Here is a 13,825-nt window from a genome sequence, read left to right on the forward strand (position 1 = left end):
TCTTAAAGTCATTGTACAGCTCCCTTAGCTCCTGTTCTCTTTTCCAGCCCCAGAGACACACTTCGGGCTCCCCAGGAATTGTGTCTACCAACCTACCTTCCTATCAGAAGCAGTCTCTGCTGCACCTCCCAGACAGCAGCATGGGGGAGGAGCAGAACGCCAGCATCCCGCCATCCAACGGAGTGGACCGGAGAGCAGCCACACTGTACATCCAGTACACGTCCAAGAATGATGAAAACAGGTAACAGCTGAGCCCTGCTGGGTGTGCTGAAAAGGCCCTGCCACCCTGCCTCAGGCTAAGCTGCAGGCCTGTGCATTTCGGCCTTTTGCAAACTTGAAATGGGTTTGCTTTCAGTTTCTTTTTTGGTTTTTATTTTGGGGGGTGGCATTTGTTTCTTTTTAGTTTTTACTGCTTTAGATGGTTCTTTGAGGAGAAAAAATCAAAATTACAATTAAAAATAATGCCAAGAGGTTGTAGTTGTTTTTGGTTAACAGTCCTGATTGTCATTATCTCACGTCTGCCAGATCTTTGAGGAGATGTGTGTTAGTCAGCACTTTTTTTGCAAACATCAGAAATCCCGCACATGCTAGCTGAAGCAAAAAGGAATTTACTGACATAAACTAGGAAGGCCAACAGCATGCTGGTTTGAAATACTTCTGGATCAGGGGACTCACAGAGTTTCTTGAGGCTTCTGTCTTTTTCCTAGTCTGCTTTCCCCTATATGTTGCTTAAATCCCAATTTAGCACAACAGATGGCTGTTGATAGCTCCAAATCTCACAAGTTTAGTCATCTTAGCAGAAGGAGGTAGTCTTTTTCCCAAAATTCCAGTAGAAAAATCCCAGAGAGATTGCTGATTGGTTTTCTTGTATCACCTAGAGGAAATAGGGACTTGACAGACACAGCAGACATCCCTTTTATGGCACTTTTAAAATAAAAAAACAAAATTAACTGTCCTGTCATCATCTCATTTATTCTAGGTCCTTTGAGGGAACTCTTTACAAAAGAGGAGCTTTGCTGAAAGGTTGGAAACCCCGTTGGTTCGTTTTGGACGTAACAAAACATCAGGTAATTGTCAAAACCAGAAGAAATTACTTCTCTCTAGGCTAATACCAGTCCCCAGCTTTGTGGCCCTCAGCAGACATATACATTCCTCATGCGCAAACTGCCTTTCTAGGGCCTCTCACATATACCCTGGGGGGCTCCTCTAGAGCCCCAGAATATTCCTGAGCCAGAGTGGTAGCCTTCTGAGGGAAGGTCCAGAGTAGCTCTGCCTGGAGTACTTGAGGCAGCAACAGTTGGGCCCAGAGCTTTAAGAGCCATAGAACTCTTCTTTTTAATGCCCAGATCCCTCCTGCTGCCTACTCTTACAGCCCCCATCAGAGAGGACCTGAGGTTTTCAGCCTGGTACACCCACATGTGTACATAGAACCTGGGCCTGTGAGTCCTCTCCAGAAAACAGGTTACCTTTGTCCTTTCCACATAAAGGATCCAGTTAAAACTATGGGCATTAATTTATAAACAAACATTATTTAACACCTCCTCTATGCCTATCACTGTACTGGTTACTAAACAAGGCATTGTTATCCCTCAAAGATGGTGGCAAAGGGAAGCGGTCCCAAAACAGGCAGAAAGGGATATACCTGTCCAAACTTGGGATTCACAGTGGGCAGATATTAGATTGGACCTCACTGACCATGTCAGGAAATCTTTTGCCCATTGTCAGGTTCTTAACTATTGCTCTAGCAGCACCCACAATCCTTAGTGTCGTCATTTTTGCTCCAGTGATCTCAGAGGAGCCTGATCTTTACCCAAACCTCCAGCCCCTCTGCACCCTTCACTAGTGAGAGTTGCGTGGCCTGTGTTCTGACTACAGGCTTCCCTCCACCTTGGAACTGCCCAGTCGGCCTGGAGGCAGAGGATTACACATTTTGATTCTCATTTTATTCATTTGTAAAAAGAACTCATGGAGAAAGACATGAACTCTTAGCCCTATATAGTGCTCCAGTGGGACCTGCATCTAGAAGACACGAGTCTTTGTGGGAGAGTATAGAGAAATTATTTTCAAATATACAAATAGAAGCCCTTTTTAGGGGGTTGTACTTTAAAATAACAATGTCTCTGAAATCATAGAGCCTACACTGTGTAGAAAAGTTCCATTAAACCACTAAATATAACATAGGAGAATGTCATAATTTTTCTGTAATTTACAATTACATCAAATTATACTTGCATTCTTGCTGGTCTTTTGGATTTCTTTAACACGAAAGGTATTCAGTTTTTCCAGTTAACTCTGTTTATACCATGCCTGATGGGAGAGACAGAAAAGTCTGAGGCCAGAACCACAATGACAGAGGCACCAGGCACATTCCCGCCATGTACATCAAAGAGGAAAATCCACAGATTATGTACCAATTAGGCTTTTTCACAAGCAATCTCTTTAATTTTAAAAAATATTTTTCTAATTTTTCTTATTCCAAGAATAATACATGTTTATTATCCAAATTCAAACATTTCATAAAGATATAAAAGTACCCTGTACTCCCAACCCTCAGAAATAACCACTGTTAACACTTTGGTACAGATTGCCCTAAATAATGTATGCATGTATGTGTTTATTGCTCTGAGGGTTAAATTAGTTACATATATAAAGCAGTTAGAACAGTGCTGGCACATGGTAACCATTCAGTCAAAGCTATTACATTTTGCACAAATCACATTATACCTACATGCTATTTAGCAACATGATTTTTTACCAGTAACTTATGTTGAACAATTTTTCCTACCAATTCATATAGATGTTCCATGTGCTTTTTTAAAAGCCATATAGTATTCCGTAGTATTGGTGTGGTGTCATTGAATTAACTAATAATGCCCCATTGAAAGACGAGTACATCTTTTCCCATTTTTGGCTGATGAGAACAGCGCTGAAGGAAATGTCTTTACACATGTATCTTTGCATGCTTGTGGGAGTGTTTCTGTAGGATAAATGTCGGGAATTGGGAAAGATGATTAGTAGTCATAAACATTTTAAATTTTAGTTGATATTGCCAAATTGTTCTCCAAAGAGATTCTGAGCCATTAACAATATTTGAAAGTATCTGGTGCCTTACATTCTAATCAACTGGGATATTATTAACCATTTTTAATATTTGTCAATCTCATGGTGAGAAGTGAAATCTCATTTGACTTCATTTTACTTTTCTTTGATCAGTGAGGCTTGATCATCTTTTTATATATTAGTAGGTCATTTGTATTTCTTCTGTGACTTGTCTGTTGAAAGCCTTTGACAGATTTTCTACTAGATTGTTTATCTCTTTCTTATCCATTTCTAGGAACTCCTTATGTATTCCAAACTTTTTTTTTTTTTTTAAGTTGCTGTTGAGTCAATTCCAACTCATTAGTGACCCCATGTGTGCACAGTGGAAATACACTCCATGGTGTTTTGTAGCTGTGACCTTTCAGAAGCCGATTGCCAGGGCTTTATTCTGAGGTGCTCTGTGTGGGTTCAAACTGCCAACCTTTTAGTTACTAGGCCAGTGCTTAGCCATTTGTACCACCCAGGACTGCTTTCCAAACAATAACTCCCTTTTTATGTATGTTACAAATTTTTTACAGTTATAGATATTTGTTTAAATTTCAAAAAAATATGTCTTTTTTCCACCCCTTTCTCCTCCCTAAAGGCAACCAGTGTTACCAATTTCTTGTGTGTTATTGCAGACAGAGTTTTTCATATACAATACCCATTGCCATTGAGTCAATTCCGACTCATAGTGACCCTATAGGACAGAGTAGAACTGTCCCGTAGGGTTTCCAAGGAGCAGCTGGTGGATTCAAACTGCTGACCTTTTGATTAGCAGCTGAGCTCTTAACCACTGTACTATCAGGCAAACTTATATAAATATTTGTTACCCCACCTTTACACAAATGACAGCATGCTTTGAAGTATTCTGCATTTTGTTTGTTGTTCTTGTTGATTTACTTTATTCAAAAGTATATTATAGAAAGGTGGTTCGTATCAGAACGTAAAGAGCTTGCTAGTTCGTATGTGCTATTTTTAGGCGTTTTATGATTTTCTTGGGGATGTAGCTATGTCAGAAGTTGGCAAAGTTTCTTTAAAAGGGCCAGAGAGTAAATATTTTAGGCTTGTGGACCTTATGGTCTCTGTCACAGCTACTCAACTCTGCCACTGTAGACAATATGTAAACAAATGGGTGTGGCCGTTACCAATAAACTTTACAGGCAATTGACTAGAAGGCCATCCCCTGAGCTATGCACTTAAAAAATGTTTTATGTATTTTATCCAGCACTTCTAGCAGAATTTTCAGATTGTCTAGGCTACAAATCACCAGAAATGTAACCAGTTAACATTCTATAACTCTCTCCAAAAAAGGTCTCTGATTTCTTTCAGAAATCTGTCTAACGATAACCTATATTCAGACTTTTTCTCTGCCAGTCCCTTAACAAATCTCTCTGCCTGGCTTGTGGGGAAGTTCAATTTTATTCTTATTTAACCAGCTCTATGTTTAAGGCATCTGACTGACCTGATGTCACGTATTTTGAGTGTGGATGCTGCTGGTTTATCATCTGCCTCTGCTAAGCAGCACTTCGAATAACTTGACTAGTTTCCCAGACTTGAATTTTTCTTCCTACTCTGGGCTTGTAGATTTTATGTCTGACAAAAGGGATATTAGATAAATCCTAGACATAAGTCACCACCATCCTTTCTGTTGGTGGGCTTGGTCTGAATCTTCAAAAAATAACACACGGCCTAGCTTAGGCTCAAGCCATGATTCTCTTTCTTAACCCTTCTTCCACCTCCCCCTCATCACGATCCATGCTGTGCCTCCTCTAGCTCAGATAAAAGCCTGGTTCTCGCAGAATCAAACACAAGTTGTTTTTGCTTCTTGTGAAAATTGCTAGCAGTGTTGCTACCTTCAAAGTAGACAGGTCGTGGCTCTGACCTCACCTTCTAGATGGAGACAGTCAGACTCACAGACTGTCAGGGCGTGAAAGGCTCTCCTCGACCTAGATCCTTCTCCCTTTACAGTTAAGCCCCAGAGAGAAGAAGGGACTTGCCCTGGATAATTCAGAGTGAATTCATTTACAACATTTATTGTCTACTCTTGTATTCAGTTTTGGGACCAGAGATGAATGAGATAACTATCTGCCCTTGACAGGTCCCAATCTGGTATAAGAGTTAGACAGTGGGAGCTCAGAGACAGAGTGCAATCCTCTCAATCCAGTGCTCTCCCACGGAACCCTGATGGTGCAACAGTTAAGCACTTGGCTGCTAATCGAAAGGTTGACAGTTTGAACCCACTCAGTTGCTCCACGGGATAAAGACCTATCTCCTTCTGTAAAGATTATAGCCAAGAAAACCCTATGGGGCAGTTCTACTTTGTCACATGGGATCTTTATGAGTCAGAGTCAACTCGACACACCCAACAACAACAACATGTTGCTAGTACTTTCAAACTTGAAAACTATTCAGCCTGACTCAGGTACAGTGCTCTCCCGACTGTAGCCTGGCATAACCCCCCTGCATACACACACACACATACACACTTATATCCTTGTGTAGATACAGAGGCAAGTATCCGAGTACAGTTTGAAAAGCCATGCTGTTTTCTCTTTCTGTGTCTAACATCCCACCTGTATCCTTTTGGTTCCAGCTGCGTTACTATGACTCGGGCGAGGACACAAGCTGTAAAGGCCACATTGATCTGGCTGAAGTGGAAATGGTCATCCCTGCTGGCCCCAGCATGGGAGCTCCAAAGCACGCGAGTGACAAGGCTTTCTTTGATGTAAGTGCATCTTACTTCTCCTTTCCTGGCTCTACCTGCACTTGATTCCTTACAATCCATCCACCTCCAAGAATTCTGGGGACCTCAGAGCAATTGGTGGTGACTGCAAATAGGTCAGAGAGCCTCTGATGATGGGAATTGCTACAGAACTTGAGCTCAGCACTCTTGATCTGCAAACCTCACCTCTCCTAGTGCCCCAGATGTCTCAGACAGGCTGCACACTGCTTTGCACAAAGAATTCCTTCAAAAGGAGTCCAGCCATATGTGGAAGCAGATGAAATTCTTGTTAATGTCAGTCACCACCTACTTTCAAGAACAAATGCTACTTCCCTCTGTATCCAGTGGTCTTGCTTGGCCATCATCAGAAGGAAGGTGGTCCATGAGACTGTGTGGGCAGCTCCTGTCTGGAGGGGAGGTGAAAAGGCAGAGGGGAACAGCAGCTGGCTGAATGGACACAGACATAGAGGGTGGAAAGAAGGAGCATGCCGTCTCATTAGGGGGAGAGCAACTAGGAGTATATAGCAAGGTGTATATAAATTTTTATATGAGAGACTGACTTGATTTTTAAAATTAAAGCGCAATAAAAATTAAAAAAAAAAAAAAGAAAGATGGTCACACATGCTAACTGTCCACCTTAACATCTTCAGCAGCCTTTAGGTGGGCCCTGGGCAATTTTTATGGGCTACACAACAGAGGAAGACCTATCTAGTCCCGGTAGCCAAGCAGTGCTCTGGAGAACCAGAGAAGAAGCAGCGCTTCATAAAAGGCAGAGGTCACCTAGGGCTCTGCTCAGGCCATGAATCCATTTCCCTGACTCGGGCTTTCATCGTGGTCCCAACTGAAGACTAGAGAAAGGGATAGAAAGGGGACACAAAGGCCATTTTCACCACAGCATGGGTGAATCTCAGCCTTCTCCTTGGAGCACAGGGAAGGGAGTGTAGGAGTAGCCAGAGGCTTTAGCTATGGCCATTCCTGACTCTCCTTCCTCCTTAGTCAAGAGTAAGATACAGAGTAAGGCTCTCCGAGTGTGTCTCCTTTCTCTGCCAGAACCCTTCTTTTAACATTCTCTGTGACTTTGGAGCTAGAAAAGTCGAGTGACTGTGAAGGCAGTAACAGTATGGCAATGGAGGCGAGAGAAAAGATAGATTCTGGGGCAGTACAGAAAGGGAAGACCAGAGGGATTGATGTGCATACTGTCCAAAGTCATAAAACAACCCTGCCCTTCATCTGTGGTATCTCTGTCATTTCATTTTGTAGCTCAAGACCAGCAAACGTGTGTATAACTTCTGTGCCCAGGATGGACAAAGTGCCCAGCAATGGATGGACAGGATCCAGAGCTGTATCTCTGATGCCTGATGCCTGTAGTCAATCCAAGCAGAAGAGAGAGACTTATGCTGCCAGATAGAAAAGAGGAACACGAATTCTCGTGGAGCAGACAGCTTCCTTTGGGTTCTGATGAATCATCCCAGGGCCTGAGGCTCTCCTGCCCAGTCTTACCCAGTTCCCCTCTTTCAGCTGTAGCTGAGTCTACTTAACCTGCATGGGTGTGTCACACAGGTCTGGTCTTGCGCCCCAGGCACTCCCTGTATCTTGCACTAAATTGTTCTAACAGGGTCTTAGTGATTAGGGATCAGAAGAATGCCTCCTGAGCCACTTGTCATCCATCCTCTAGGCAAAATCACTACCACTCACTTGGGTCCTTCTTCATGAACACTAGATCCTTTTTATTCTCCAAGATTATGATTTCGTTGGGGAGTTTTTTGGCAAACAAAAATAAAAACCCTCCAGGATCACCCTACATTCTACACAGAATGGGTTTCCCATCAGAGGCACCTACCCTTACTGCCTGACCTTAGAGATGCTCAGTTCTCTGGTGCTGCCAAAACTTGCTTCCATAATCCCTGCTGTTCCCCTGGGGTTCACAGTGAGAGGCCTCGGTGCTCCGTGGCAGGCAGCGGGAGAGCACAGGACTATCCTGATGGAAAAGGTGGTCCAGGGAGTGATGCTGCAATCAGTGACCAGGCCAATGCTGCTTCCAGAACACTACATTCTCTAGACCCGAGGTGCTCTGAGGATGCAGGGCCTTGTGCTCCAGTGTTTTCTTCTGCTCCCTGTCAGCTTCCTATACAAAATAACATGCAAAAAGCTGAATGCACTAACTCATGAAACAAACACTTGCACTGAACTTCGAATGAAGGGAAGACAGAGGCCAGCTATTTGTGACTACATGACACCTGCAGCAGGGCTGTGTAGACTAGTCAGACTGTGGTATGATTGGACACCAAAACACTATTCTGCACAAGAAAAGTAAGAATTGCTTTTAGATTTTCTTTACTTTTGATAACCTTGTGTTCGTTTAGCTTAGGATCTGAGGGATGGTGTTTGCTCACAGTGAACAGAAACAGCACCTCTGCTATAGCCACTGGCGCCAGCTGGAGTCATTGTAGCTAGATCACTGCATTTCTTTTGAAATGTTAATATGTTAAATATCAAACTAATATTTCAAAAATGTGTATATATGATTTCTATATCCTTGTTTTTCAGCCTGCTTATAATTTAATATAAAATTAACTAAGCCGGTTCATAAGACTTCAGTAACGAAACTATTCCCTTTTTTAAAAATAAAAAACCACTTTGTCTTTTTAGATTAAAAATAAATCAGATTTTTAAATTTAAAATTATCCACACACTAGGAAATAGGATTGTGTTAATATATAAGAAATTGGGAGATAAGAATGAAGGACTTTTCTATCGTTTTCATTTTATAAATTGCCACCTGTGAAAATAGTTTTTGCACATTATTTGTATTTTTCTTTGTATATGAAATAATTTTTTTGTATTTTGTAAAATACGGAGCCCATTGTACCTTCAGCTATTTGAGACGGCACAAACACAGTGCTTCTTTTGTAACTGGATTCTTTTAATGTTCGTAGAGGCGTTACATGCCTTCACTAACCACCGTGAATTAAATTTATTCCTTAAGAAAAGCGTCCCTCACTTACTGTGCAGTGAGGTTCCTTCTACAGTGCACGGCGCTCAGGAGGGCCGCGTGGGTTAGGTACTACACACACCGCTACGGAGTTTACGTAGGGAACCTGCGCCCAAGCTCCTGGTTCCTGCCACCAGGCCCACCCTCTGCCTCTGCTAAGCCCTGCGAGATTGGCTAAGTCCCTTACCTCTTCTGGGTCGTAGTTTCACCACTTCGGTATGTGGCAATTTGTGAAAATTTTAGTCATGAGAAGGTGAACTCTGGTTGGGTTTCAGATTTTTCTGCCTCAGGGAATTGTTAATAGCACAAAGGAACAATCGGTGATTTCAGTTCTGGATGACACTTCCTCTAGTTAAGCCCTTGGAGTTTACCTCGGGAACTTTGGCCACGTCAAGTTGTGTAGACAACAGTGAATCTGAGTCTTCATCTCAGGGCTGAATCTCTAAATCCTTTGACATCCAGGAGCCCTCTCTGAGCCACATAGGAGGGCCCCCAAGAGCCACTGAAACTCAAGGTGAGGTCAGTGACACAACCCCTCCTTGAGCCTTCAGGTTTCCTCAGTCTGTTAGCCATCTCCACAACTTTCTGTGGGTCGAGCCCCGTTGGCTCACCCTCTGTCCCTGCCAGTCATTACTGGCCTTATATAATATATCCATTCCAGCATGTTCATTTTCATCAGCTTTTTTTAACTTCTCCCTCTACCATCGCCAGAAAAGCTCAGGTATTTACACTTTGCCGACAATTGGCCATCACTTATTCCAGATTTTGAAGAGTCACCCCAGCAGAGTCTGCCCCATTCCCTGATGTGCTAGCTGGAGCATTAAATCTTGTGTCCCAAGAAAGTGCCCCCAACTCAATGAGTCCTCCCTTACCTAATCTTACATTCCAGCCCCCCTAATTAAGCACTCTTAAAGCCCAGTCCCAGGAGTACTGCCCTGGCCCCTGGCTCCTACCAGAATACATAATGGTTAAATCTTACCATTCTTTAGGGGTATGGTCTGTTTTCTCCTTTATCAGGCCCAGTATGTCCTCAGCCAGATTATTCTGGAATTCAACCCAATATCATCCTGCAGTCAGGAAAGAAGAAGGGAGGGGTGGGGGAGGACCCGTTGCCTTGCATGGGTGAGGCCTCTGTAGCGTCATTCAGCACAGCAGAGGTAGTAGCTCTTACTGGGAAGGGTGGGCCATCTCTGCAAGCCCAGGGAGTCAAGGAGGCAGCAGTACCAACATCCTCAGGGATATCTATCCTGGTGGCTCTATCTCATGTTTCAGGGTTCCAGATTTTCCCCCACCAGGACCCTGGACTTCACACAACTGCCTTACTGAGCATGCAAACATCGCTGGACCTCTGCCCCTCTAACCATTAGATGTTAAGCCTGCCACTCAGTTACATCTGTTCTTCCACTGTAAGAGATAAGGGCTATTTGTAAGCTATTTAGCCATTAACTCCTTGTTAATGGCTCTCAGTCTCTCATTATCCCTCTGCAAGGCTTCAATACAATTTAGCAGTAACCAACTCTTCATAGGCATTATTTCCTCCATACTGTGCAAATGCCTGAATTGTCACACCTGTCACAGCATCCTCTTCAAATAAATTTTCCCAGGTCACCACCAGAGCAATATTTAGCATTTGAGCTGCTATTTTGTGCCTGGACTGTGACCCACCATCAGCCAAGAGGCACCCTCCTCACCTGCCTTCTCTGAGACAGTCACACATCCCCATCGTTCCGCTTGTTTCCTCAGACCACGGTCAGTACCATTAGTTATTTCCGGTCCTTCAAGAAGTAAGCACCAAGACAAGATTAGATATGCAGGAAATGTATAGGGGAAACACCTATGAGGAAAATGGGATGGGAGCTATGATAGGCTGCAAGGGCTGTCAGACCATGATGCAGGTCTGACCCCTGTGAAGGACAGAGGGAAGGAAGGAAGGTTTGGTGGGAAGAGGACTGCAGTACAGATCTAAGAAAGTTTGGCAAGTCCAGTGTGGATTCCATGTGCCAAAATTGCCTGTCGGGGATTCTGCATTGCCCAAGAATGGACCTGCTTTACTCATTGTTTGGGAACAGCCATGGGCCTTCACAAAAACACTGTACTGGTTATCACAGCAGCTGGGACCATCAGTCATTTACTGTCCCTACAGTCTGAGAGGTACCTTTTTATGGCCACCACTAAAGGTCTAGGGGGTTTGTATCTTTTTTGGAGTTCTAGACTCAAAAGTCAGAGATGTTAGCATTTTCTACCTGAGACCAATGTACATGGTGACTTCTGGCTCTGTCACTTACTAGCTTCCTGCCCTCAGGTGGTTCCTAACTTCTCTGAGTCTCATTTCTTCACCTATAATATTGGGGTAAGGAATGAGATGATACATATGAAGGTACCCAGCAAAAAACGGATTCTCAATAACTTGTTGGTTGAATCAGATTTATTCAATAAATATGTAATAAACCCTAATGCATGCTGAGCATTGTACTGATTCCAAGGAGTCTCTCAGTGAGTAAAATACAGTTTAAGACCCAAAAGCTCACAGCCTAAAGCAGAGACAGATCATTTGTGGTAGGCAAAATAATGGCTCCCCAAAGATGTCCACAACCCAACCCTTGGAATTTGTGAATGTGTTCTGTTACATTCAAGGAGAATTAGGTTGCAGATGAAATTAAAGTTGCCGATCAACTGACCCTGAGGTGGCGAGATTACCTTGCATTATCCAGGTGGCCCCAGTGTCACCACAAGGGACCTTATAAGTGGAAGAAGGAGGAAGGAGGTCAGTGATGCAATGTGAGAAAGACTAGACTAGTTATTGCTGGCTTTGAGGATGAAAGGGATCCACGAGCCGAGGAATGTAGCCAGCCTGTAGAAGCTGGAAAAGGCAGGAAAACAGACGCCCCTAGAATCTCCAGAAAAGAACACAGCCCTGCTGTCATGGATTGAATTATGTCCCCCAAAAAATGTGTGTATCGATTTGGCTGGGCCATGATGTCCAGTATTGTGTGGTTGTCCTCTATTTTGTGATTGTAATTTTATGTTATAGAGGATGGGATTGTAACACCCTTACCCAGGTCACATTCCTAATCCAAAGGAAAGGGAAGCAAGCAGAGTTGGGGAACTCGTACCACTGAGAAAGCAATGCCCGGAGCAGAGCGCGTCCTTCAGACCTGAGGTTCCTGTGCTGAGATGCCTCCAGACCAAGGGAAGACTGATGACAAGGACCTTCCTCCAGAGTTAGCAAAGAGAGCCTTCCCCTGGAGCCGGCACCTTGAATTCTGACTTCTAGCCTACGGGACTATGAGAGAATAAACTTCTCTTTGTTGAAGCCAACCACTTGTGGTATTTCTGTTATAGCAGCACTAGATGACTCAGACGCCTGCCAACACCTGGATTTTTTAGACCCACGTCAGACTTTCTGACCTCCAGAAATGTAAGATAATAAATTTGAGTTGTTTTAAGCAACTGAGTTTGTAGTAATGTGTTATAGCAGTAATAGGGAACTCTTACAGTATTATACGAATGAGCTACAGTGTGATATATGCAATGTACAGGACGCAGGAGCCCAGGACAAGGAGGCTGGCTGTGGCATGTCCCAGAAGGGGCACGAAGGAGGCAAGGGGACAGAGGTGCTATGGGAGGTGAGGGCTGATGGAGCTGAGCTGGGCAGGGAGCTGCTGCAAGGATTTGAGGGAAGATACGCACCTGCAAGTACACAGTCCTATGCTCACACAAATACACAGACAAGGCATGCATGTACACACATGTAAACATGCACATATGCCCACTCCAGTGACACAGGCATTTATACACACACTCAGAAGCAGGCCCACCCCCAGTGCCTGGATTCTGCCTGTCTTTGGTACCGTCTATTTAACATCCATGGAGCCCCAGTGGTGCAGTGGTTAAGCACTTGGCTGCTAACCAGAATGCCAGAAGTTCAAATTCACCAGCTGCTACTTGGAAAGCCTATGGGGCAGTTCTGCTCTGTCCTGTAGGATCACTGTGAGTTGGAATCAACTCTATGGCAACAGGCTTATTAACATCCGTATTTCCTGCGGCAGTTGAGTTCAGCAGGTGGGGCTATGGCCCCTTCAGCTGCCGTCACTAGCCGTGACCTGGGCAGGGAGGATAGTGGGACCCTGAGCCTCACTAGTAGGAGGCAGCTGGAAATGGCTTCACTGCCCAGGGTAAGCCCTGACTATGCATGTGTTCACCCAAAACCATAGTGTGCCCATCCTTCCGTACATTTATCTGTTCATCACTCGTTAGCATACACTTACTGACATGTGCTCTGTACTAGCCCCTGTTCTGGGCACTTGGGACCCTGTATTAGTCTCTAGGGCTACCATAACAAAGCACCACAAACTGGGTGCCTTATAAGAACAGAAATGTATTGTCTCAGAGTTCTAGAGCCTAAAAGTCTGGATTCAAGGTATTGGCAAGGCCATGCTCTCTGAAGTCTCTAGGGGAAGCTCCTTTCTTTTCTCCCTCAGCTCCTAGTAACCCCAGGCTTTCCGTGGCCTGTAGCTGCATCATCCCAGTCTCTGCTTTCATCTTCACATGGCTGTGTTCCCTCTGGGTCTCTTGTTTCTGGGTCTCTTTTCTAAGGACACCACTCATACAGGAGTAGGACCCACCCTACTACAGTAGCTGTGTGGTGCAAACAGTTAAGTGCTCAGCTGCTAACTTGAAGGTTGGCTGTTCAAACACACCTGGAAGCACTTTGGAAGAAAGGCCTGGCAGTTTTGCCTCTGAAAGGTCACAGCCTTGATAACTCTATGGAGCACAGGTCTACTCTGCCACAAATGGGGTTGCCGTGAATCGGAATCAGCTCAATGTCAAAAGAATTGGGTTTTTTGGAAGTTTCTACTACAGTATGACCTCATGCTAACTTAAAAGACAATGTCTGCAAAGACTCTTATTTCCAAACAAGGTCACATACATCTGTACCGGAGGTTAGGACTTCAACATACCTTTTTGGGGACACTAAGAGTCAGAATTGACTCGATGGCAATGGGCTTTGGGGACGCAAAATGACAACC

General features: G+C 44.1%; 1 protein-coding gene across 6 annotated transcripts in view; it reads left to right on the forward strand.

Moving 5' to 3' along the window:
* Window positions 1-13,244, forward strand: part of SBF2 (SET binding factor 2) — a 518,200-nt gene extending 504,956 nt beyond the window's left edge. For 2 of the 6 annotated variants that reach the window (XM_064288440.1, XM_064288441.1), the window contains 4 exons: window positions 48-241; window positions 980-1,067; window positions 5,675-5,806; window positions 7,064-13,236. In XM_064288440.1, coding sequence (XP_064144510.1) covers window positions 48-241; window positions 980-1,067; window positions 5,675-5,806; window positions 7,064-7,162 — 513 coding nt within the window. In that variant the 3' untranslated portion in view covers window positions 7,163-13,236. Of the gene's footprint in view, window positions 1-47; window positions 242-979; window positions 1,068-5,674; window positions 5,807-7,063 lie in introns of all 6 variants that reach the window. The other 4 variants (XM_064288443.1, XM_064288439.1, XM_064288442.1 and 1 more) reach the window with 4 other exon arrangements.
* Window positions 13,245-13,825: the final 581 nt, after the last annotated feature.

The sequence above is a fragment of the Loxodonta africana genome, chromosome 7, assembly GCF_030014295.1.
Source record: "Loxodonta africana isolate mLoxAfr1 chromosome 7, mLoxAfr1.hap2, whole genome shotgun sequence".
NCBI lineage: Eukaryota > Metazoa > Chordata > Mammalia > Proboscidea > Elephantidae > Loxodonta > Loxodonta africana.